The following is a 26,174-nucleotide window of genomic DNA, read 5'->3' as shown; positions in this document are numbered from 1 at the left end:
ATTCCTCTGTCATTTAAAGCCCTTTACAGCCCGTCTCCCACATAACTTTCCAAATTTATTATATACATTACTCTTCTCCACACACTTTTCAGTCTAGCCAAACAACTATCCTCAGAAACTACATTATGCCTTTTCACAGGCAGTCCCCCATATCTAGAATGTATTCAGTCCTCACCTCTGCCTCTTAGAATTTCTAGTTTTCTTCAAAGCTCAACTCAAATGCCACCTCCTACAGGAGTCCTTTCCTAATCTTCCCAGCTATTGAGAATCCCCTGCAAAATCACCTTATATTTATGTTGTCAAGTGACAGAAAATTATTCATATGATGACAGAAAATTGTAAATACCAAATGTAATATTACCTGCCAAGTCCCTTAAATGATCTTAGTAATGTCAGAATTTCAGTAATATCCTTGCACTCCTACTCTTAAGATATTTACTCTCGATTAGGTTCAGCTACACTATTCCCTAAGTCCCACTCTGTGCCCTTTCCTTGTAAACAGTCAGCTTGCTCCCATGACCTGATGTCCTTAACTCTTCCCTTGGGATTCATGAAATGAAGGGCAAAACAGCCAGAATGAAGTGGTTTTCCTTGCTTATATTGCTGGGGGTGGCTGGCATCTCATAACCAGGCCTTGTTACCTAATATGATCTATTCCCCCTTTTCTCCTAAAAGTTTAAGAACCTTTTCCTGTGAGTCTGCTGGTGGGATATCCCCCAGGGTGACAGGTTTGCTATGGTGTGATCTCGATTAGAGACACTATTTCTCCACTCAGGAGTTTGATTTACTTCAAGACTTGACACAAGTCAACAAGCATTTACTAAGCTGTCACTTTGTGAAGTGAACTGCGCTAAGTACAGAGAACACCAAAAAAAAAAAAAATGCAGAAAGAAAGACAATCTACAACTTGCCCTCAAGGAGCTTACATTCTAATGGAGGAAGACAACATATAAAAGGAAACCCAAAAGAGCTAGGTAGGGGCAGACCAAAATACCCAATGAGAAAGTCCAGAGTGCAGCCTAAAGATGAATGAAAGATTCCTAATGCATTTGTATGTGAACATGTTGTCTTCCTCTGTAGAATTAGTACGCCTTAAGAGCAAAAAACTTTCATTCTGTCTTTGTATTCATCCATTGCATAGCACAATGCTTGGCACACAGTAAGTGCTTAATAAATGCTTGTTGACTGATTAAATGCCCCAGTGGAAGCAGCATGGCTTTGGAGTCAGAAGACCTGGACAAGGGTCCCAAATTTTCTGCTTATTCTCTCTGTGACCTTGAGCAAGTCATTTCCTTGGTGCTTGGTCTCCCTGCCTCCCTCCACTCCAATTTGCTCTCCATTTAAGCTACCTAAAGTGTAAGTCCAACCACGGCACCTCCTCTCCCCTATCCAGTAAACTGTAGTGGCTTCTTTTTACAAATATAACATCCTCTATTTGACTTTTAAAGCCCCTCACAAGATGACCCCTTCTTACCTTTCCAATCTTCTTATACTTTACTCCCCTCAATATACTCTACACTCTAGCAACACTAGCCTTCTTAATGTTCTTTGCTCACAATACTCCTCTCTTGACTCCATAGCTTTTCACCAGCTGTCCTCCATGCCTGGAATATTCTCTCCCTCCTCACCTGCTCCTCCTCTATTCCTTCAAGATTCAGCTCCAAGCCCACCTGCTGTAAGAGGCCTCTTGTGGTCCCCTCCACTACTAGAGCCTTCCTTCAGGGATTTCCTCCCATTTACACTGTCTATATCTTACTTGTTTCTAGTTCACATGTTGTCTTCCTCATTAGAATGTCAGTCCCATGAGGACAGGACCATGTTTTTGCTTTTCTTTGTATCTCTAGCACTTGGCACAGTGCCTAACACATAATGTTTGGTGACTGACTTCCCCTCTTTGAGTCTCAGTTTCCTCCTCTGTAAAATAAGAGAATTGAACTAGATCATATTTAAGGTTTCTTCCAATTGTAAATCTTATGATTGTACAGATGGAAGAAAACTGAGGAAACTGAGGAGTGGATAGGCATGGTGACTTGCTCAAGGTCATACAGTAAAAACACAGTGACAGATCTGAGATAAGAACAAAGTCACCCTACTCTTAGGCCAAAGTTATTTATACTACACCACTGTGCCTTGCATTAACCCTGCTACCTCACTACAAACAATGCCACTCACAAGAGTGTTCATATAGGAGAGTAAGAGGAGATGAGACTGGAAAGGTAAATCCAACATATATGAAGAATTCAGAGAAACTTGGGAAGACTAGTATGAACTGATGCAGAATGAAGTGAGAATAAAATTTATGCAGTGACAATAATGAAAAGGAAAACAACAACTGAAAAATATCAGGACTCTTATCAGTGCAATGATTAATTTCAGAGGACTAACAGTGAGCATGTTTCCCACCCCAAGAGAGAGAAATGGGGAACTATCAGTATAAAAGTAGGCATACATGGTTAGACATGGCCTATATGTTGATTTGTTTTGCTTAACTACACTTCCTTGTGGCCAGAGAGGGTTTTCTTATGGAGTTCTGTGAGTCACTGGGAATAATGGTCCTTTTAAGAGTAGCATCAATAAATCAAATGCATATATACTTTTTATATATGTACATATATTAAAATAATAATAGCGAACATTTATATAACACCTACTATGTGCCAGGCACTTTACAATGATCTCATTGGAGCTTTACAACAACCCTGAAAAGAAAGTGCTATTATGATTCTCCATTTAACTGCTGAGGCAACAGAGGCAAACAATGGTTAAGCGATTTGCCCATGGTCACACAGCTAGAAAGTATCTGAGGGCAGATTTGAACTCAGGTCTTCCTGACTCCAGGCTTAGTCCTCTATCCACTAGATCAAGTCATAAGGTTTGATTATGAAAGGTATTGAGTGTTAACTTCAGGAGTTTGTACTTGAAGACAGTGAGGAACCATCACAAATCTCAGAGCAAGAAAATAACACAAGAGTAATAGTAGTTAAGGAAGATTATTATATGACAGTAGTATAGAGCAGTGTTGTCAAACTCAAATAGAAATGAGGGCTACTAAGCTGTGTATAAGGACTCCTGCAGGCAGCATATTGATTTAGAAAACCACTTTTTAAAATTATCTATGCTCTAGCTATAGTATTTCTGTTTTGTTAAATGTTTCCCAATTACATTTTAATCTGGTTCTGAGGCACTCCAGAGTTATTACCAGCTGAATATGGCCAGCAGGCCTAGTGTTCATACCTTTGGTATAGAGGTCCATATCATATGGATCCTATTGGTTAAAGGAAATGGGATGGTTAAACTGAAGAAGACTGAGAGGTGGGTGCAGGAGGGGGTGGGGTAGGGCACTGCTACCTGCCTTCAGGAATTTGAAAGATGAGCACATAGAAAAGGGATTAGACTCCTGTATGTTTTCAGAGGGCAGAACTAGGAGAGAAAGGTAAAAATAGTGTGAGGCAAATTTTGGCTTAATGTTGGGAAAAACTTCCTAAAAATTCGAACTGTCCAAATGTGAAATAATCTGCCAAGAGAGGTGGTGGTGACTCTCACTGGAGGTCTTTAAAGAAAGGCCAGATGGGAAGGAAAGAAGCATTTATTAAGTTCCCACTATGTGCCAGGCACTGTGATAAACATTTACAAATATGGTCTATTTGACCTTTACAACAAGATTGGGAGATAGATGCTATTATCATCCTCATTTTCCAGTTAAGGAATTGAGGCAGACAGAGGTTGACTGATTCACCCAAGATCACACAGCTAGTAAGTGTTTTAAGTCAGAGAACTACCCACTGCACCACTTAGCTGACTCAAGGAGTAGTGACTGAATACAGAAAGGGTTGGAGGAGGTGTAGAGTTGTCAAACACAGGACTTTCCTGATGCTTGTGATCCAAAATACTTTCCAGTGCACTCAGAACCAGATTAAAATGTAACTGGGAACTATTTAACAAAATTTTTAAAAATACAATAAAACAGCTAACGTCACTTTTTAAAACAGTCGGAGTGCCACAGGAATCCTTATATATGGACTAGTAGTTCCTGTTTCTGTTTGAGTTTGAAACCATTGGTATAAAGGAGGCACGACAAAGAAAGAAATGTGAGATGATTGAGATGACTTGAACCTGGGGAAATAGAAGAATGGTACTACCATGAACATAGGTAACTTGAGGTTAGGGATGGCAGGGCCAAGAGTCAAGAAAAGTTGTTTGTAGCCCTGGGTCTTCCACTAACTAGCTATTCAATCTTGGGCCTCATTTAACTTGCACAGGCCTGTTTCCTGTAACTAAACCATCCGTAAAGCATCCAAACCTAAATGCTATGATTTGGGCAACCATCTTCATAATGGAGGCAGATGAAGTATTATCGTGACCTGGTGTTGCCGGGAGAAGGGGAGGAGAGACAAAGACAGTTTTGGAAGGATTGCCTCCATGCAGAGGGTAACCGAGGAACCAGTGAAAGACACCGAAGAGCACGTAGAGAGGTAGGAGAGAAGCAAAGGGAGGGGTTTCCAAGATGCAGGGATGGAATCGGAAAGGATAACTCTTTTGACATTGCGGTGTCTGGTAAGCTTCCAGCGAGCGGGTGGGTGCAGAAGCCAGCCCGAGGGGCATCAGAACAGGCGTGGGTGGAGGCAGTGAGGTCAGCTGGCGCAGCCCACATTTGCCAGTTAAGGAGCTGGACCAAGAACGCCAGAAGGGAGATGAGATTAAGAAAACCAGAGAGCCGCAAGCCTCGATCCCCTGGGAACGAAATCACCACTTCCCGAGGTTTTTTCATTTTCCTGCCTTTCGCAACCCAAGCACACACACATACACCCTCGGGGCGGAGTGGGTGTAGCAAGGAGGGGGAGAAGCAAACCGATCCCAGCTCATTAAAGAGACAATTTTCTGCGGCTCCGCCCCCTCCCTGAACCAGCGAGGTCGCCCGCGCTCGGGCAGAGCATCCTTTCAGCAGCTTCTAAAGCCCGGAAAAGGACGTGCATGAGACCGTGCCGGCCGCAAGGCGCATGCGCAGAGCCGAGCCCGGTCCGGGCAGCTTGGGGCCGGCCTCGGGGCTGGCCGGACGCCGCAGGTGAGGAGCTGTCCTCGTGGGGCGGGATGTGCGGCCTCGGGGGCGTCCCGGCCGGGGTTCGGGCGCCTTACCTTGTTGGGCCGAGAAGCGAGCCGCCTCTCCCCCCACCTCTGACCGGCCGGGGTGGGCGTCGAGAGCGGGCGGCCTCGGCCCCCGGCGCGGAGCCCCCCGCTTGGGTGGCGAGGCTTGGGGAGGCTGCGGGCCGGCGATGGAGGGAGGGGGTGCGGGGTGGGGGCAGGGAGAGGGGCGGTGCGCGTGGGGTCCTCGCTCCGTCGCCGCCGCTGCTTTGTCTCCTGGGAGCAGCCCCGCCCTCGGAACACAGCTGGAATTGGGAGGGGTGCGGGAAGCTGACCCGCTCCAGTTGTGTCCGCTCGTGGCCTGGAAGCTGGAAGGAGCCTTGGGGGGCTCGTCTGCATTTGGGTGACTTTACGCGAGGCCCTCGAGCGGGCTGTTAAATGGTTTGATAACCCAGTGTCAGTCTAATTGGTTTCCTTTGTAATCCAGTTTTATGCATTTAATGACTTGGGGTCCGTTGGTTTCAAAAAAGGTTAAGAATCCATCCTCTAAACCTAGTTTCACAGGTGAGGGAATAGACCAGAGCCCACGCAGCCAGGGCAGCGAAGGTTTCAAATAATTTTGTATATACTTAAACGAATTTTATACCTATATGCAACATAGACTGACACTATTTTCTGTATTTTTTTCCTCGTAGAATGTAGACTAGAAGCTGCACCATCACAGGGAATACTTCAGTGAGATAACAGTTCTGACACTATTTACTTATACATTCACATGAGTGGGTGTATTTTCTTCATCTCTCATAGATTATAGAATAGAAGTTGCATCATCGCAGGGAGAACTGAAGTGAGATAAACAATCAATCGAAGTATTACTTCTCTGTGTCTAGCTCCTTGCAAGTTGTATTGTTTCATTCTTTGTACTAGCATCCTTAGATATAGCACAGTGCCTGGCATGTAGCAGGCACTTATTAAACTACTTATTGAATGATTGTTGTTCCTCCCAACCGCAGGAGAATGTCAGCAGCTTGAGCTCTAGGACTGTTTTTGTTTGTATCTGTAGAACTTAGCTCGATGGCTTGCACTTTATTGAGGGGCATGGGTGATCTCGGAGTATTCTGGACTTGGAATTGGAACCCCCTGGTGGGAAACTACTTCCCTTGTGGATAGGAAGCTGATCTGTAACTTAGAGTTAGGACACTAAATTGAGCGACACCGTTGGTCACAAAATTAGTGTGAATCAAAGGCAGTACTTGATCATTAGCCACTAAGAGTTAGTATTTAATTTTTATTAAATACAGGAGAGGTGTTGCTCTCCATAACTAATTGGGAGGGGTTGATTTATTGGAGGGGGGGAGGCTTCAAGGGAATTGGAAATGGAAATGGAAAAACCAGAGTTTTTGAAAAGTGTGGAAGGAGAGGAGATATTTCTCCCCAATGTGAATAGAGAAGGTGTGTTTTTTTTGGGAGCATTTGGGGGAAGAGGCAGTGCTCTTTTTAGTGTAGAATAAGTTTTTGCTAGGATGTCATGTAAGGTAATGGGAAAGTTGTTGAGTTGTTTTCCTAGAACTACACAGCACTGTGTGGAGGGGGCAAGGCTGAAATTAGGCTGTTGCTGCCTTCCTGGGTCTGGAAGGGAAGAGGAAAAAATATGACAGTCCCCAGCCTGCATTGTATTTGCTTAATGAAAGCCTAAAAGCTGAAACTGTATGGTTTTATCTTTTGTTGGTCATTCTTTCAGTTAGTTCAGCACAAATTGCTATCCAGTTTCCTTTCAACCTCTTTCATTTTCTTTTGCCCCATCTTCCTTTTCCTTTTTCTCTTTGCTTCTCTACTTTTATCTTATTTCTCTCTTTTCTTCAAGGCTCTTTTCAGTCCTCTTTCTCTAATCCTCTTAGAGATTCTGTCGATCCATGAGCATTTATTAAGCACCTGCTATGTGCCATATACTGCCAAAGAGCTGGAGATATAAAGAAAGCCAAAGGTACCTGTCCTCAAGGAACTCATTCTAATGGGAAGGACAACATGCAAACGATGGTGTATATAAAAGGCAAAAAAAAAATATATATATATATATATATATAGACACACATATATATGGAGTCAGATTCAGAGGGAAGACACTTCAGAGATGGTAAAAAGGGATAGACTGGGAACAGCCTCCTACAGAAGGTGGGATTTGAACTGAGTCTTCAAGGAAATAAGGAGTTAGAGATGAAGAGGGAGAGCATCCAGGTGTGTAGGACAGACAGTGAAAACGAAGGGATTCCTCACTGTGCTCAGAGAGAAGTGTTTGCATATTTTTTTTTTGGTCATCTTTTCAGTGGTCTGGTTTCTTCGTTTTAGAAAAGGGAGGACATTTCTCAAGCTGGACTTAACCACTGAAATATTCTCCTAAATGTTCTAACCTCCAGTCTTTGCATTTTAATAGTCATACAAGCTACATCAACACTAATGATCCTAAAATTTTTGCTTTTCTCATTTCTCTTATTCAAGGGCGTCCGGTTGCCCAATCAAGTGCAAAATTCTCTCAGGCCTTTTAATGTTCTCCAAGATCTGCCCTCTACCCATCCATTCTTGTTGCTTTAATATTTTTTTAATTTTCTGCCCTATAAAGGAAGAATGCCTTCCTCCTTTTCCTTGTGCAAATCTTAGTCCTCTCTTCTGTTGCTTTTCTTGCAATTCCTGTCGTTATTCTGTATATCTCAGAGAGAGAGAGAGAGAAATGGGCCCATTTGACTGTCTGGACCCCCTCCCAGTATAATGTTCATTGTTTGCATTCATAATTAAGGGAAATGCTAAATTTGATTTAGGTTAGTAAAAGTAAAGGCGTTTTTTTCCCCTTCCAAGTTCATAGACCCCTTGAAATCTCTCAATGGACCCCAGGTTATGAAGCGTAACTTCTGTTGAACTATAAGTTAATACTACTAAATCTGATTAGCTCTTAACTGTTCTTTAGTATGTTTGGTAATTTCCCCAGCTAGATTATAAACTATGTCTATATGACTTCTATACTCCTCATAGCATCAAATAGTACTGGATACACAGAGGTTCAATACATGCTTGTTAATTAACTGTGCTATATGTTGTACTGGTCCCGATATAATATTTAAAGATCATGAAAATGGTTCCTCGCTTACTGTAGTGGTGGACTAGGATTTGGTACAGGATGAGAAGGCAAGGTTTCAGTCTACACCATGGAAAGAAGTACTTAACTTCAAGGAGATCACATATCCATTGAAGGATTACTTATCTGTGTTTATATTTTATTCCCAAGTAGAATGTAGTCTTCAGGAATGATTTAATTTGTCTTTGTGTCCCCAAGGCTTAAACAGGTGCTTAATAAATATGTTTGTATACTTTTTCAAGCACGTGATTTTTGAAACCCCCTCCTATTATCTTATCAAAGACAAAGAGTAATGGTATTTTTTTCTCCCTTTCTTATAGGAAACTACAATGGAGAAGATATTTTCTGTGGCTCTGCTCTTCACATTAGTCATGTCAGTGTTAGGGAACCATCATGGAATGGAACCAGAAAAAAGTGTTCCCAATTGGGCAACTCATATTAATGTTGATTTGGCAATTGGTACTCAGCGGCAGCACTTACAGGAACTTTTCCATCGATACGGCGAGAATAATTCCTTGACAGTTGAAGGATTTAGAAAATTGCTTCAGAATATAGGCATTGATAAAACTAAGAGAATCCATATAAATCATGACCATGATCATCACCATCATCACCATGGTACCACAAATAAAAATACTAAGAAAACCGCGTGTCCAGATCATGAATCTGGTGGTACAATTAAAGATACCAGGAATAGCCAGATTAAAGGACTACACAAATCAGAAAATATTGAGAGCCAGCCAAGCATTTTGGTCAAGGACAGTATTAGTGAGATGACCACAGCTATTTACAGTACTGCCATAGAAGGAAATCATTTCCTAAAGACTACCAAACAGCTTCTACCCAAAGATTTGAACGGTTCCTTGGCACCCAGTACTATGGAAGGTAATGGTGTGAGCTTGCTGGCAAAAGAAAAAGCAAATGAATCTGTTGTGAATGAACCAGACCGAGGAGGAAGCTCTATATATTCTAAGCATTCCAACCAAAACGTCCAGGAGGTAAGATTAATTTTGTTTATTGTTTTTAACCAAACATGCTGAGTGGTATGCCACCATACACATTGGCATTAGAAGGGAAAATGAGGATAGGCACTGAAAATGTTACTTCTCAGTTTTGCCCTAGCTTGACCCTTCCTACAACTCTTAAGTTCATTTATAACAAAATAAGGTTGTCTTTACTTCAGTCAGAGAAAGGTTTTTAATTAATGGCCTTTTTGGCAAGCAGATAAACAGAGCCTTAGATATAGAAATTACTACTACATATTGGAAAGTGAAGTGTTATAATTACCTGAACAAAAAGTAGCTTTCAACTAGTATAGTCAACAAAAATTCAAATCTGTAGAATTTTAAAGAGCTAATTATTAGCTACATTTTAATAAATGAAAGTATTATAATTTGAATTCATATCAGTATAGTAACTTATATTATTAATTACTGGTAAAGGCTATTCTGAAGTATCCTGGCTTACAAAGGATGAGTTTCAAAGGATCTTATATAAAAGTTGAGACAATTTGAATGATCAAGTAGTTTACCTGGAAAAGCATTGAGGCCAATAGTTTAATTTTTTTTGAGAGAACCTTCTCCTGAAAATAAACTAATATTTAAAGTAGATACTTTTTTTCTATGGTAGATGTTTTTAAAAATTACTGGCTTCCTCTTCTGAAAGATATCTGTAAGATTTTATTCTGACAGCTAATATTTACATGGCACTTTTAAGTTTGCAAAGTGCTTTACTTATATTGTTTCATTTGGTTCACACAACCACCCTGTGAGGTGGGTGCTGTTATTATCCTCATTTTACAGAGGAAGAAACTGAGCCTGAAAGAGATTAACTGACTTGCCTAGGGTCACGCAGCTTGATCTGAGGCAGGATCAATTCAACATTCTCTCCATTAGGCCACCATGCTGCCTGCTTGACCAATATTAATTCTGTTCACCAAAGAGAGACAGATGCTAAATTAAGTATTTCCAGGGTCAAACTAAAGCTATTGCAGGAGAGATGGTATGATAAATGTTTATTAGGATGAATAACTTCAGTTTGTTAAGCCCTTGTTAGAATTACCATTTATCATAAATCAATAGATTTTTTTTTTTTTGCAAGGCAATTAGGATTAAGTGACTTGCCCAGGGTCACAAAGCTAGTGTCAAGTGTCTGGTCTGAGACTGGATTTGAACTCAGATCCTCCTGACTCCCAAGGCCAGTGCTCTATCCACTACACCACCTAGCTGCCCCTAATAAAACAGATTTCTTAAGGCAGCTTCTCACTATCTGTAAATAGAAAATTTTTTGATAGTAGGTGACTCAGAAGTTAATTCAGGTTTACAAGTAAGTAGGATGTAAATCATAAATAAATTAGGTAGAATCTTAGACTTTAAAGCAGGAAATGACTTTTAAGATCATCCAGTCCATTGAACTCATTTTACAGATGAGGAAACTGTTCAAATTCAAGGGGGAGAAGAGGCTTGTCTAAAACCACACATTAGTGACAACAGGGACTACTACTGTAGTTGCTTGACTCCCAGCCTATGGAAAAGTTGACTCAGCCTTGCATATGCCAGTTCATCCAGCTGCCTATTCACTCAAGCTTTTTTTCCAGATGATGTATGTTATAGAGCAGTGGGATCAAACTCAAATAAATATAGGGGCCACTAAATCATACCTAAGGATCTCTTTGGGAAGCATGTTGACTTAGAAAATCGCATGTGAACATTATATTTGTTGTATTTTTATTTTGTTAAATATTTCCCAATTCCATTTTAATCTGGCTCTATTGTGGGCAACTTTTTTGACACATCTGCCATAAACTAGGTTAGAACTGTTTGCCTGTGAATTTCAGATGCTTCACAAGAAACAGGCAGAAGCTGATTCCATAAAGTGAGTGTCACGACATCTCATTAGAGTGTCACCGGTGGCCTGTTTAGCCATAAGTACTTCCCAGTGTCTGTACTTCATTTCAGGGTGTGTGCCTAAATTCTCAAAAGAAAATTAATTTAGAGTCACTTGAATTTAAACAATTTTCCATATAATGTTTTAGCAGGAAGGTAGGGTTCTCATATAACAGAAAGCTTATGGTTTGTTTTTTTTTTCCAGGTTCCATACTATGGTAATGCCTTTTGTAATTTGAAATGTTTTGTTTTCATTAGTGTTTCAATGCATCAAAACTTCTCCAGTCTCATGGAATGGGCATACAAGTATTGCTGAATGCAACAGAATTTAATTATCTTTGCCCAGCTATTATCAATCAGATTGATGGCAAATCCTGTATAGTTCATGTAACCAGTGAAAAGAAGACTGAAATCCCTCCCAAGACCTATTCTTTACAAATAGGTAAGGTGGAATTATGCTCTTCAGCAGCTTTGTTTAACTCTGGGGGTAGTATAATAGGAAAGAGGGAAGAGGTAGAAAATGTATTCTATGAAAAATTAGCAAATTAAAAAAATAGGCTGGATATTTTTATAATATAAAATTTAAAATTCAGAAGACTTTTTTTTTTTTAAAGAAAATTCATTTAGGGGACAGTATTATCCAATGGAAAGAGTACTGGTTTTGGAATCACAAGACTTGGATTTCCTGAATTTAATGCTTCCTATCACTATGACATAGTACAAGTCACCCCATTTCCTTCTTCCTCAGTTTCCTGACCTGTAAAATAAGAAAACTGGACCAGAATTAGATGGATACAAGCAATATGATATCAGTTATACATGTGAAGTCATGTAAAACATTTCCATATTAGCCATGTTGCAAACCTACAACAAAACCAACAATAAAAAGCAGGAAACATAAGAGTTGGGGAAAAAAAATATACTGCAACCTGCACTCAGAGTCCATCAGATCTCTCTCTGGAGATGATTAGCATTTTGCATCATGGATCTTTTGGGATCATCTTGAATTATTGTATGTTCAGAGTAGCTGACACATTTAATCATTGTTTCAATATTGCTGTTACTGTGTATTGTGAGCTCTGCTCACTTTATTTTGCATCAGTTTATATAAGTCTTCCCAAGTTTTTCTGAAACTATTATTGTCCTTTGTCATTTTTTATAGCACGGTAATATTCCATCACCAGGCAGCTAGGTGGCACAGTGGATAGAGTCCTGGGCCTGAAGTCAGGAAGACTCATCTTCCTGAGTTCAAATGTGGCCTCCAACATTTACTAACTATGTGACCCTAGGCAAGTCATTTAACCCTGTTTGCCTCAGTTTCCTCATCTGTAAAATGAGCTGAAGAAGGAAATGGCAAACCACTCCAGTATCTTCTGCAAGAAAACCCAAAATGGTGTCACAGAGAGTCAGACAGGACTGAACAACAACAATCCAAAAAGTGGGGTTTGGGGTTTCCTCCTCCACCTTGGAGTTCTTAAAGCAGAGGCTAAACAGTCATTGTTAGGTATGTGTATAGTGGGGATTCTTTTCATGTATAGGTTAGAATAGATGGCCTTGAAGCACCTTCCTTTCTCAAATTCTGTGTTTGTGTGGTGTGTCCTTTGCTCCTTATCACCTAATTGTGAAAATTTCCCATTCTAAAAAAATTTATTTTTTATTTATTTATTTTATTTATTTTTTCAGTTAACAAAAATTTACCTTCTCTTCTTTCCACTTTCCCTTCCCCTTCCTCTCCCCTCCATCGAAAAAGAAAAAAGAAACATGCATAGTCAAGCAAAGCAAATTTCCAAATTGGCCGTATCCAAAATATTTATCTCAGTCTGCGTCCTGAGATCATCACTTCTCTGTCAAGAAGTGGGGAAGCATGTTTTATTGATGGATCCACTATAATTATGGTTGGTCATCATGTTGTTTAGAGTTCTTAAGTCTTCCTGTTGATTGTGAATGCAGCTATTATGTGTATATATAATTCTTAAAAGTCATATTAATAGCTACTGGCATTTCATAATATTTTAATGATTACTGAGTGTTTGCCCTGCAATGACCTTCTGAACCCAGTTGTGCAAGTATTATCCCTATTTTACAGATGAGGAAATTATGGCAATTAAGTGATTTGCCAGGTGCTTAATTAAATGATTGGTGAATTGAAATACTGAAGTTCAAAGAACTCTTGTCAAAAGAGCAAGAACATTCATCCTGGAAAGCATAATGATTTCTTTCCAGCCCAGGGCTGGTCTTAACAATGTAAACTTTTATTTAAGAACTCTCTGGTTCAGAATATGAATGTGAAAATATTTTTCAACAGATTTGTCATTTCACCTCAGCTTTAGTGGTTCTAATAGCTAACATTTATATAAGGCTTTAAAGTTTGAAAAGCACTGCACAAATATGATCTCATTTTATCTTCACAATAACCCTGGAAGGTAGATGCTGTTATTTTCTCCATTTCACAGATGAGGAGACTGAGATGGAGGTTGTGATTAGCCCAGGGACACATAGCCAGTAATAGTCTGAGACTGGATTTGAACTTAGGTCTTCCTAACTCTGGGTCCCGTACTTTGATGTGTTTTGCCCTGTAGCAGCTGTCCTTTGACCTTAGTTGTGAAAGTCAAGAAAAAAAGTAAGTAACTTGAACATTAACTGCATGATTACCTTTTGTGTGTGTTTTGTTTTAACAGCTTGGATTGGTGGATTCATAGCTATTTCCATCATCAGTTTCCTTTCTTTGCTTGGTGTCATCTTAGTACCCCTGATGAATCGTGTGTTTTTCAAGTTTCTTCTAAGTTTTCTTGTGGCTTTAGCTGTTGGGACATTAAGTGGTGATGCCTTTTTGCATCTTCTCCCACATGTAAGTAGTATCAACCCATTTTAATATATTTTATTATTCTGTATTGACAGTGATTATTAGTTGTTCAGAGGTTATCTTTCAGTGTTTATTTACTAAAATTGTTTGCATCCAGTCACAGACATGCTAGAAGTTTGATTTTTGATGATATAATGTAATTTTGAGATACACCGGACATTACTAACTTGTATACACAAGTTTTCGTGCTTTTTCCCTTACTAAGGATAAACTAACATTTTGAATTTTAAAAAAATATTAAAAGGAGATTGATAGAGGAATGTGGGCCACAAAATTCCAATCAGCAACTACTAAGGCAGGGATGTGAACTGTAATCGATTTATTAGGGAGACTGGTGGCCTAGAGCCATCCAATTCAAGACCTTCCTCTTGGCCTAGGATCATGAAGCCCAGAGGCTGAGAGATTTTATAGACTTTAGGAGAGTCTCTGGGAAGTCCCCTAGCGCTTAGGAGGGTTCTTCAGAAGTGTGGAAACTCCTATGATTGGTTAATCATCAGAAGCCTAAAAGCTCTCATGATTGGCTAAGGGCAATCCATCGGATATAACTGCTTTGTCAGCAGGCCTTTCACCAGTCATTAGCTGTGTTGGGCCACCTCAGCCAGGGTGGCCTTTCCTTTTGTCAGCTTATCAGGGATTTTCCATTGTGCTATCAATAGTGTTTGACCAGCTGTTTCTTAGGAACCAAGGAAGTTGTGGTTTTAAAGCACAAGGTTACAAGGAAGCAGATGGTAATGATTCATCAAGGTGAAGAGGCAAATGATTTTTATTACAAGCCCAATACTTGGAGGGGCAGGAAGGATGGTTAGTGCAGTAATTATATTCTTATTGCATTCTTAACTAACAGTATGAATCTATCTGATAAATCAGATACAGTTAAGGTAATCCTCAATACGTGGTAGATTAATCAGTCATAACTCTTATCCTAACAACATTAGCTAACCATAATTATCTTGCGTAATTCTATTCTGCTTAATTCACTCATACAATCACTGATACCCCTCAAATCACAGTGAGTTGAATAAATGTTGATTAAATGAATAGGGATATCAAAATTATCATTGCAGGAGGAATTAAGTTTAATTACTTTTGTAGTTTTAAGCTTTGATATTAGTGCAAGCATAGCCACTTGAAAGAGGTCTGCATTGGGAACAGTTTTTCTTCCCTTTTAGTGTTAAGCGCTACTGGTTATTAAGTAAGTGACTGAAGTTGTTTTTGGAACAAATAATTGTTTTCTATGATGTGATAATGTCTTAGATGTATGTAATGTGCAGGGATTTCTCATGTTTATCTAAAATTTAAAACACCCTGGAAGCAAGAAAGGCTTGTATTATTTCAATTTTGGCACGTAAGGAAACTGAGGCACAAAAGTGACATGACTTGCATTAGATCATATAGCTAGTTAATAGCAACAAAGGTTTTCCAATTATCTTACATCTTTTTTGCTAGAACTTGGCCAGGGAGACACTATTATCCTTTCTATTTTTACTCATAAAAGAAAACCCAGAGAAGTAGGTCTTGCAGAACCCATAATTTTATATGGGTACTTCTCGTATTTGCAAATATTTACATTTGGGTTCAAGCCACAATCCACCATCCACCTTGTTAAGACTCTCTGCTCTTGATATGTTTTAGTATTTTGTGATCCTTCATTATTTGTAATGTGACTGTTTTGAAAAATAAAAAATGCACTGGAGTTCAGTATCCATCATAATTTTCTTCTTTACTGTCTAGTTGGATGATACCGTACTAACAAGAAAAACAAGCATCAGATAGTTATTATTTACTAATTTGCTTGTTGGTAGTGGTTGTTATGTAACAGTTCATAAGCAAAACCTTGCATTTTACAGATTACCTTGCTTATAACTGCTTTGCATAACAGTCAGGACAAACATTTTCATCCTCATTTTGCAGAACAAGAAGCTGAGGCTCAGTGAAGTTAAGTGACTTGTAAGGATCATATGAAAAATAAGTTGGGGAAGAGGTGGCAGACTCAGATCTGCTAACTGCAAAGCCTCTGCTCTTTCTGTTCCCCTTCCTGTGCTTCAATAAGTGTATACAGTGGGTAAAGTAGTGTTTTGTAAGGGAAGAAAGCAGCAAATGTTTAAGAGGGTTTACTACTTATGTAAATATTATTTGAAATGTAAATTTTAAGAAAATGTGTCTGAGGGGCAGCTAGATGGCACAGTGGATAGAGCACCGGCCCTGGAGTCAGGAGGACTTGAGTTCAAATTTGACTTCAGACCACTCTTGACACTTACTAGCTGTGTGACCTGGGCAAGTCACTTAACCCTAATTGCCTAAAAATAAAAATTTTTTTAAAAAATATGTTAGGCAAAATTGGCATGCAGTGAATAGATCATTCGAATTATATTTAGATAAATTGTGACTTAAACCCCAAAGTTTTGTAGCTCTTCCCTCCCTGTCATACTCCTCATTTCCAGGAAAGCTCCTGGAGCAGTCTTCTTTCCTGCCCACCTGTCCAGTGCTTGGTAAAAGGTTTTGTTTTTCTTTTCAGTTTTTAGATTATTTACTTTTTAGAACTTTTTGCATAAGTGGTTGTTAGCTTTGTGTGTACATTTAGTGAGGTTACAATCAGTGGAAAAGGTGAGTTCTTTAGCAAATTTTAATAAAGTAAATTAGCCTTTTACATTTTCTTTTTTACTTACTAAGTCATTCTCAGAGGAACGTATCACTATTTCAAAATTTCATAAGTCTCTCACTGGCTGTAAAGTCTTTAATGTCTGACAAATAATGGGAAGTTGCCACTGCATGCTCCAGGTGCCCCAAGGTCTAGTCCTTCTCATACAGCAAGAATAGAACTCTGTTTTGAAAAGTTGTGGTGATTCTGCTGCTTGTTAGAGCATCTTTAGCGTCTAAAAGAATGATTCTTAATGTGTATGCCACTTAGACCCCAGAAATTGCCATTGTCTTTTTTTAAGTTTTTTTACTCTGAACTTCTCAAGTGTCAAATGAAGTGAGCATTTCTGTATACAATATAGCACAGAATAAGAGGATTAAATATGAAGCTGTTACGCTTAACTTACTTTTCCTTTTAAGTATGTAGTAAAGTCAACTTGTAATTTTCACAGCTATTCTGCTTCTCTCGTTTCTTTCTGGTTTTCCTTCTGTTCTGTTCTGTGCATTTTAAAAATCCTTCAATGGTCCTCTTATTTTCTTTTTTGGTGACCCTATTGCTACCTTCCACCCCACCCCTATTGAAAAGAAAAAGAGAACAAAACCTTATAATACTCACAGTGAAACAGAATAAGTTCCCACATTGACTATGTTCACAAATTTATTTAGAGCTTGCCATTATCACTAAATTCTCAACAGAATGGAAAATCTATCACTGGTGTCAAACTGAAAAAACATCCCTGTGGGATACATATTGACTTAGAAAATCACAAATTAACATTGTTGTATTATGTATTTTGTTAAACATTTACCAATTATATTTTCATCTGATTCTGGCCAAGTCAGCAAATCTGACACCTCTTCTCACATATGTTCATTTCAAAAACTGTTTTCTTATATGCATAACCACTGTACACAGTTGCAACGCATCTACATAGATCTACCTCTATATTCAGGGTCCATGCTGCTCAGGGCCTCGTAACCTCAGAAAGCTTAAAATTCCTGACCTGCTGGCAAGCCAGAGCATTAACAGTAAAACAATCAAAACTGAATGCTGATAAATTATAATGACCCCACAGAAGAAGGATGAGAATATATACCTTTTGCAGAAGCAAGGGCATTGTAGGTGTGGAATCCTGCATACAATGTTAGACTTGGTTGATATCTTGGGAGATGTAGCTGAGCTGTTTTTCCCTTATTTTTCATTCTCTGTTATGATGGAAAGCCCTTAGAGAGTGGAAAGGAAGAGGGATATATTGAGAGATGTTGGTAACATAAAAACAAGATACTAATATACTTTAAAAAGGGGAAAAAAAATGCTCCTTGGGCATGTACTGGTTTTGTTTTCTTTCTGTATCTCCAGCACCTAGCACAGTGCTTGACATATACCAGGCATTTGTTGACTGAATGACCACAGGCATGTCAATTTCAGTTCTCTCTTTACTGTTATATATACTTTTATGGAGTGTAAAGGAGTGATATGATAGGTTTTTTTAGAGCTATAAAAGACCTTTATCTGGTCCAGGAAGATTCCTAAAAAAAATTGGGGGGCTTATTTAAGAATCTTTCATCATTAGAAGATAATACATGTATAGAAATGATGTCAGGACATACAGCTTAATAATTTCAGGTGCAAACAACATTAACAATTGAATCTAAAATATTTTAGTAATATAAAGGTCTTACAGGATTGGTGCCTTTCTTATGGCTTAATTTTCTCATCAGATCCCTCATGTGGTAGGGACTGGACCTTTGATTATATTGGTATAAGGAACTTTGGGATGAAGAAACTCCTTCTCCTTGTGCAGATTATCTTCTCTGTAACTTGTAACATTTCAGATTCCTGAATAATGTCTCAGTCTATATGTTATCACTGAGGCACTATTGCAAGCAGAAAGATAGTACAGATGACCAGATACTAACCTTGCCTTACATAAAGTAAATTCCAAAATTGAATAATATGCTGTCCTCAGGCTAGTCTATGATTCTGAAATGTATTTTCAAAATATAGGAGATGATAGAACTTCTAAAAATCTTCGTGCATCCATGCATTAATTTGGACCCTGAACCAGGTAAATGTGAGACTGCTGAAAGATACCACATGAAGACACTTTCTAATTCAAATGTTTAAGTGCCTGTACTATACAAGGTACTGTATGCTAATTGCTGAGGTTACAAAGATGAGACAGAGATCCCTGCTTTCAAGAAGCTTATAATCTAAAGAGGGAAAACGTATACTTATAAGTACCCTGCAAAGAAGAGCTTTTTATATTCATTTACAACAACCTGCTTCACAACCTGCCTCCAAATCCTAAATCAGCTAGTCTTCATTCATTTACACATATTTCCTACTGACCTATAAGATAGCAAGTAATATCAACATAAACCAGTTTCACTGGGGTCTATTATTTATTGTCATTTGCTCAGGGGCTAAAATTTAAAAAATTTTTTCAGTTAAGTACTAGTCCATATAATTAAAGTCATTGAAGAGAGCTATATCTGGATGAGTGTGTTTTTGTTGACGTACGTGTAAGTGCAGTGAGTGTGTTTTTATTGACATACATATAAGCACGAGTTCTCTTTCCCCACATATGTGTGTGTATATACATATGTACATATGTATGTATATGTATCAGACTAATTTCACCAAAGTATAAACACACACAGCCTTTGGTGCAATTGGTTTGATACTCCTAGGTTCTACTTCACTTTATTATCATATTAGTATTCTCAATGTGAAAGGATTCTTAATGTTGTTTCTTATTTCATTGGCAAGTCATTTGTAATCATTTGTATGTTAGTAAATTGAATCTAACAGTTGTGAAACATACTGTTTGTTCATAGTCTCATGCAAGTCACCACCACAGTCATAGTCATGAGGACCAACCCCTTCAAGCAAGCAGAGGACCACTGTTCAGTCATCTGTCTTCTCAAAATATAGAAGAAAGCACTTATTTTGACTCCACTTGGAAAGGCCTTACAGCTCTAGGAGGCCTGTATTTCATGTTTCTTGCTGAACATTTAATCACATTAATCAAACAATTTAAGGACAAGAAGAAAAAGGTAAAATATTAATATGTAATACTTAATATACTTCATGCTGATAGATGGTATGTCTGAGATCTTAGATTTGGGGAATTAGTAGCCTCTAGTCCTGCTACTTAAGCGAGTATTTGTAGGTCTTAGTACTTCTAGATTTTTCTTCCCTAAAGTGTCCAACACTACACGAGATGGAAAAGGACCAAGGTAGATGACTAGGCTTATGTTATGGCATTAACAGGACTCCTAGACCCAGAAATGCAGTAGCTACCCAGTAAATATCATTTGATGACAGTGGTGAACATTGCTTTGAAAATGTTGCCTTATAGTTGATCTTTTTTGGCAAAAATTTGTGTGGCACTCATTCAATCTTCTGCCAGAGATGGTATATAGTTACCCAGGTAGTTCTCATGTTCTATTGACAGTACCTTTTCAGTTACATTATTTCTGTCATGCATGCTCAAAGACCTTTCCTCTCAGTCCTAGTGGTTCAGACAGGAAATGCTCCTTCTGCAGCTACCTCTAATCTTTTGAGGTTGGAAATAGGTAGATAGGGCTGGGAGAACACCCTCTTTTTGACTTAATTCAACAAATATGTATTAAATGCCTTATTGTGAACATGGGCCTATGTTAGTGATATATGCTAGATAACCAGTGAAGAATAGCTTGTGGAGATACTTTACTTCAAAGTAGCTCATTATGGGCAGCTAGGTGGCACAGTGGATAGAGAGTACCTGGCCTGAAGTCAGAAAGAATTATCTTCCTGAGTTCAGATCTGGCCTCAGAAACATCCTAGCTATGCGACCCTGTTTGTCTTAGAGTCTTTATTGGTAAAATGAGCTGGGGAAGGAAATGGCAAACCATTCCAATGTCTTTGCCAAGAAAACTCCAAATGGTATTACAAAGAATTGGATACACCTAAAACAACTGAACAACAACAAAGCACTATTATAAAAAAGGCATTTTCTAACTTTTAATGGCTGATGAATATAACTGTCAATATTGGTTTTGGGGGTAGTAAAGGTTTTTTTCTGTCCTCATCACAAGAGATGACAAAGGAACTAATTTCTGTCTAATAAATCATTGTACTTCTCTGAGAGAAGCATAGCTTGCATTAATCCTTAATGATTCTACTTTTACAACTGTATAAGAATGGGATAACCTTTGTGTGTTTATTTCAAATGCTAAGGAAATTAATATAATCAAAAGTCATAAATTGAGGAGGAAATATACTTGATAAACATATGTATATGTATGTATATGTAAAATGCCCTTTCCCCCACCCCAAAAGATGTGCTTGCCTGCAGTCAAAAGTTTACAATTTGGTAGTACTCTATTAATATGGCTTTTATCTTACATTATATATATTTGCTTAAATGTTTGACTTTTAGATGTTTGAAAATTCTGTTAAAGGATTACTTTCCCTTGATTCTTTAGACTCAAAAAAAGCCTGAAAGTGATGATGAGATGGAGATTAAGAAACAGTTGTCCAAGTATGAATCTCAGATTTCAACAAATGAAGAGAAGTTAGACACAGATGATCGTAAGTCCTGGTAATCAAATCTGAGGAAGAATCCTGCTGTATCCCTTTTTCTTGATCAGAAGAGCATTAGCTCTTACCTACTCCCTTATCTTATTTTCATATTATCTATTTCTTATCTATGTTATCTACTTCCTAAAGAACAGCTGATAAATTGTTGTATACTCTCTGAAAGTGATAGAAAGTGAGAATGTCTTTATTTTCAGGGGAAATTTGCCAGAACATTCAAGGCTGGCCATCCCTGGTCCTGTGGGACCTTGCTATACCCTTCTTACACTAACCCATTTGTTCCACTGGAAAAGTCAGGTGATCTTGGCTAGGAGGTCATTTATTTCAGGGCCAGTCAAATTTTACAATTTTATTTCCATAGCTCTACTACATAGGATTTGCCTGTAGTGTATTCCCTTAAAAATACCATTATAACCAGGAATTTGAACCCCACTCAAACACTGAAATAACTAATGTAATGAACCCAAATAAGAACTTTTTAAACCAAATCAAAACTTCATCCAGAAATTGTTCAGTTGAAGAAATTTTTCTTTCCTATTACAGTTTTGCAAATGAGGAATTTGAGGTCCAGAGAGATTAAACCAGTAACATAATAAAAAAGCCCTATAACAGTCTGTTGTGAGGATCCAAGGACATTATATATGGAAGGCTTTGCTAGCCTTCAAGTCCTGCTGCTACTGTTCTTAAAGCCACAACCAAACAAAATCACACAGCTCTAAGTAGTGTGGCTAGGATTTAAAACCCATATCTTTGAATTCCAAATTCATTGTCTTTTCTTGCATATCCTGCTGCCTTTTGTTGCTTCATCATTATGGTATGCTCTTTTGGAGAGAATTCATGGTAGTTGTTTATTTAGTCTTTTTTCCCTTCTCTTCTTTGCTTTCTGCTTCACTTTATTGAGGTATATATAGACATTACCTGGTCTTTTGTTTTTGACATCCAGTATCCTTAGACTTCTAATATTTTATCAGACTGGATAATTATAAACAGTTGTCTTTTGACTTTTAGTTTCTGGTGCAAAAAAATGTCCTTCATTATGAGTTTGGTATTTATTAATGAGCAATAATTACCATATTTACTCAATACTTGGAAAGGGGCTTAACAAACTGCTCATAGGATTAGTCTAATAAATGTTAAACATCTAATTCCTACTTTTTTCTCACACACACTCACTCACTAACTCACTTTTAACTGGCAGAGTTTTGGAAGGATCTTATTTGATCCTTGAAAAAGCTGTCCATACTCAATGTCTCCACTTCATCTCCTCTCATTCCTTAGCTGTGGCTGCTTCCTGGCTGCATATAAATATTCCCATGTCTCCTTCATCCTTTAAAAACCCTCACTTGATCCATCCATCCCCACTAGCTTTTGTGGTATCTCTTCTCCCTTTTGAGATTAAACTCTTTGAGAAAGTTGTCTATTATCAGTGCCTCTACCTCTTTTTCTCTCACTCTCTTAGCTTTCTGTGGTCTGGTTTCTGACTGCATCACTCAAATGAAACTGCTGTCTCCAAAGTTACCATTGATTACTTAATTTCCAGATATAATGGTCTTTTTTTAAAATTTTTTTTTGGGGGGGGGGGGCTAGGCAGTGGGATTAAGTGACTTGCCCAGGGTCACACAGCTAGTAAGTATTATGTATCTGAGGCCAGATTTGAACTCAGGTCCTCCTGAATTCAGGGCCAGTGCTCTATCCACTGTGCCGCCTATAATGGTCTTTTTTGAGTCCCCTTTGACACTGTTGACCACTCTCCCATTTGGATTTTCCTGATACTTCTCTCTTCTGGTTTTCCCCCTACCTGTTTGACTGCTTCTCCATCTTTTCTTACTCATTATCCATATGATATCTCCTCATGGTGAGTGTTTTCCATGTTTCTATCATAGGCCCTCTTCTCTCTGTCTTTGCTCTCTTGGTGACTTCATTTGTTCCCGTGGGTATAGCTCTCTTCTATATGCGTATGACTCCTCTATCTCCAGCTGCAATCTCTCCCCTGAGGTATAGTCCTGCATTACCAACTGTCTTTCAAACTAGAAGTCCTAGAAACATCTTAAAATCAACATGTCCAAAATCAAATTCATTTTTCTACCTTTACCCTCTGCTCCTAACTTCACTACTTCTATTGAAGGTACCATCATTCTCTTCAGTCTTACAGGATCATAATCTCAGTGGTGGACTCCTCATTCATTCACTCTATGTCCAGTCAACTACATGTCTTGTTATTTCTGCCTCCACAATATAGCTTATCATCTGAACTGTTCTGTCTTTTCACATAGCTACCATGCTAATTCAGGCCATCATTACCTTTCACCAAAGTTATTAAAACAGCTTCCTAATTAGTCTCACTGCATCAAGTCTGTCGCCTCCCTAGTCCATCTTATACTCTCCTGTCAGAGTAATTTTCCTGAAGAACAGGTCTGACTCCCCTACTTATCTAACTTCAGTGCCTTCCTATTTATTGCCTTTAGGATAAAATATAAACTTCTGTTTAGCTTTTAAGGCCCTTCACAACGTGGTCCTGACCTATCTTTCTAGACTTATTGAACATTTCTCCTCTCACACTCTGTAATATGGTCAATCCATAAGCATTTATTTAAGCACTTTCTATGTACCAAGCACTGTGCTAAGCCCTAAGGATACGAAGAAATGTTAAAGATAGTCTCTGTTCTCAAGGACCTCACAGTCTAATGGGGAGACAACATGTAAACAACTATGTAGAAATGTCAGTGTAAATGGGAGGTAATTTCAGAGGGAATGTACTAACTTGAATTAAGGGAGATTGGAAAAGTCTTCTTGCAGAAGGTTGGATTTTAGTTGAAAGAAGACAGGAAAATCAGGATTCAGAAATGAGGAGAGAGAGCATCTTAGGCATAGGGAATAGCCAGTGAAAATGCCTGGAGTTGAAAGATGGGTTGTCTTGTTTAAAGAGCAGCAAGGATCCAGCATTACTGGATTGAAATGTACATGGGGAGAGAATAAAGTAAAAGAAGACTGGAAAGCAAGTGAAGGGCTTTGAATGCTAGAGTATTTTATATTTTTTCCTAGGAGTGGTAGAAAGCCACTGGAATTTTTTGAATGGAGGGCACTGACAGGGAGAGACCTGCATTTCAGGAAGACTTATTTGATAGCTGAGTGGAGTATGGACTAAAGTGGGGAAAGAATTGAGTTAAAAAGACCAACATGAATCAGCAAACTATAGCATTAGTCTAGGGTTGACATGATGAAGACCTGTATTAGGGTAGTTGCGGTGTCAGAGGAGAGATGGGAATGTACATGAGAGATGTTACAAAAGTAGAATTGGCAGGTTTTTGCAATATATTTATTATAGCGGGCTGAGGGAGAGTGAGAAATCAAAGATGACACTTAGGTTGTAAGCCTGAGTGCCTGGGAGGATAGTGGTATCCCAACATTAATAAGGAAGTTTGGAAGAGGAAGGCATTTAGGGGAAAGATAATGAGTTCAGTTTTGCACATGTAGAGTTTAAGGTATCTGTGGGACATCCAGTTTGAGGTATCTAGTAGGTGACTGGAAATTCAGTGATTGGAGATAAGAGAAAAGTTAGGGCTAGATAAGTATATCTGAAAATGAACATAGAGATGGTAATTGAATTCATGGTAACTGATGAGATTAAAGGAAGTAGAGGGTCTAGGAAAGAGCCCAATGTTAGAAGGCATGGCCTGGACTAAGAATCTGCAGAGAAAATGGAGAAGGAGCAGTTTTATAAGTAGGAGAAGAACTAGGATGGTCATGATGTCACAGAAACCTAGAGAAAAAAGGATGATCAAAATTTTTCAAAGGCTATAAAAAGAGGTCATAAAGAATGAGAATTTTGTGGGCAGCTAGGTGCAGTGGATAGAGCACTGGCCCTGAAGTCAGGAGGACCTGAGTTCAAATCCAGCCTCAGACCAAACACTTGACACTTACTAGCTGTGACTCTGGGCAAGTCACTTAACCCCAATTGCCTTTTAAAAAAAAATTAGGATTTTAAAAAAGGCCATTAGATTTGGCAATTAAGAGATCTTTAGTAACTTTGTAAAGAACAATGATGAGATTAGAAGGTAGAATGTAGAGTTAAGAAGAGAGTGAAAAGAAAGGAGGTAAAAGCGTTGATGATTATCTTTTCAAGGAGTTTAGCCAGAAAACGGAGAAGGGATAAAAGACAATAAGTAGTGGGGGCTGAGTGGGTCAAGTTTTTTGAGGTTAGAGAAGACTTGAGCACATTTGTAGGCAGTGAGAAGCAGCCAAGAGACAGGAAGAGATGAAGATAAGTGAGAGAGTAGGGGTGACAGAAGGGGCAATCTGCTGGAGAAGATGGATGGAATGGATCAGTTGTGCATGTAGAGGGGTTTGCCTTGGTAAGAAGGCCCTCCTCTTCATATGAAATAGAGGTGAAGGCAGGATGGTGGCAGAAGACATCTGGAAGATATGAATTGAGGAGGAGGGGAAAAGAGAATGATGTCAGTGACCACAGTTTTTTTCAGTAAAATGTGATACAGGGTTTTCAGCTGAGAGGCTGCAAGAAAGGAGAGCTCTGGGAAGTTTGAGGAGGGATGACAGAAAACGTTTGGTTGAGCCACTGTGGTGAGTAGAGGAATGAGTTAGAGAGGCTTAAAAAGATTGCTTTGCTGCAGTGAGGCCCCAGTTGAGATTATGTAGCATCATCTCTGTTCCTCACATGAAATTCTCTCTCTTTTCATGCCTGGAATACACTCCTTCCTGCTTGCCTCTGCCCCCTGGAGCCTTTCTTTTTGTTTAAGATGCATGCAGCTCAGGTATCATTCCACCTGAACTGAAGCCTTTCTTGACACTGCCTCCAAATATTAGAATCCCACCTACCAAACTTGTATTGAACTGTTTTTTATATGTCTGTACTAACTAATTTTATGCTATATATATTTTTATAGTCCTTGTTGTCATTCCCTTTAGAAGGTAAATTTGTGAATAAGGACTATTTTATTCTTTGTCCTTGTATCCCTAAGATCTCCCACAGTGCCTAGCACA

The 26,174-nt window shown here is 38.7% G+C and overlaps 1 protein-coding gene across 1 annotated transcript in view; it reads left to right on the top strand.

The window, feature by feature from the left end:
• The first annotated feature begins 4,981 nt into the window (after positions 1-4,981).
• Positions 4,982-26,174, top strand: part of SLC39A6 (solute carrier family 39 member 6) — a 38,741-nt gene continuing 17,548 nt past the window's right edge. The window contains exons 1-7 of the mRNA XM_027868785.1: positions 4,982-5,062; positions 8,527-9,204; positions 11,350-11,533; positions 13,770-13,939; positions 19,433-19,651; positions 21,065-21,170; positions 25,931-26,016. Of these exons, the coding sequence (XP_027724586.1) occupies positions 8,536-9,204; positions 11,350-11,533; positions 13,770-13,939; positions 19,433-19,651; positions 21,065-21,170; positions 25,931-26,016 (1,434 nt within the window). The 5' untranslated portion in view covers positions 4,982-5,062; positions 8,527-8,535. The remainder of the gene's footprint in view (positions 5,063-8,526; positions 9,205-11,349; positions 11,534-13,769; positions 13,940-19,432; positions 19,652-21,064; positions 21,171-25,930; positions 26,017-26,174) is intronic.

The sequence above is a fragment of the Vombatus ursinus genome, unplaced genomic scaffold (assembly GCF_900497805.2).
Source record: "Vombatus ursinus unplaced genomic scaffold, bare-nosed wombat genome assembly UNPS02014791.1, whole genome shotgun sequence".
Taxonomy (NCBI): domain Eukaryota; kingdom Metazoa; phylum Chordata; class Mammalia; order Diprotodontia; family Vombatidae; genus Vombatus; species Vombatus ursinus.
Note: the sequence above shows the minus strand (reverse complement) of the source record. Positions and strands in the feature narration are given on the sequence as shown.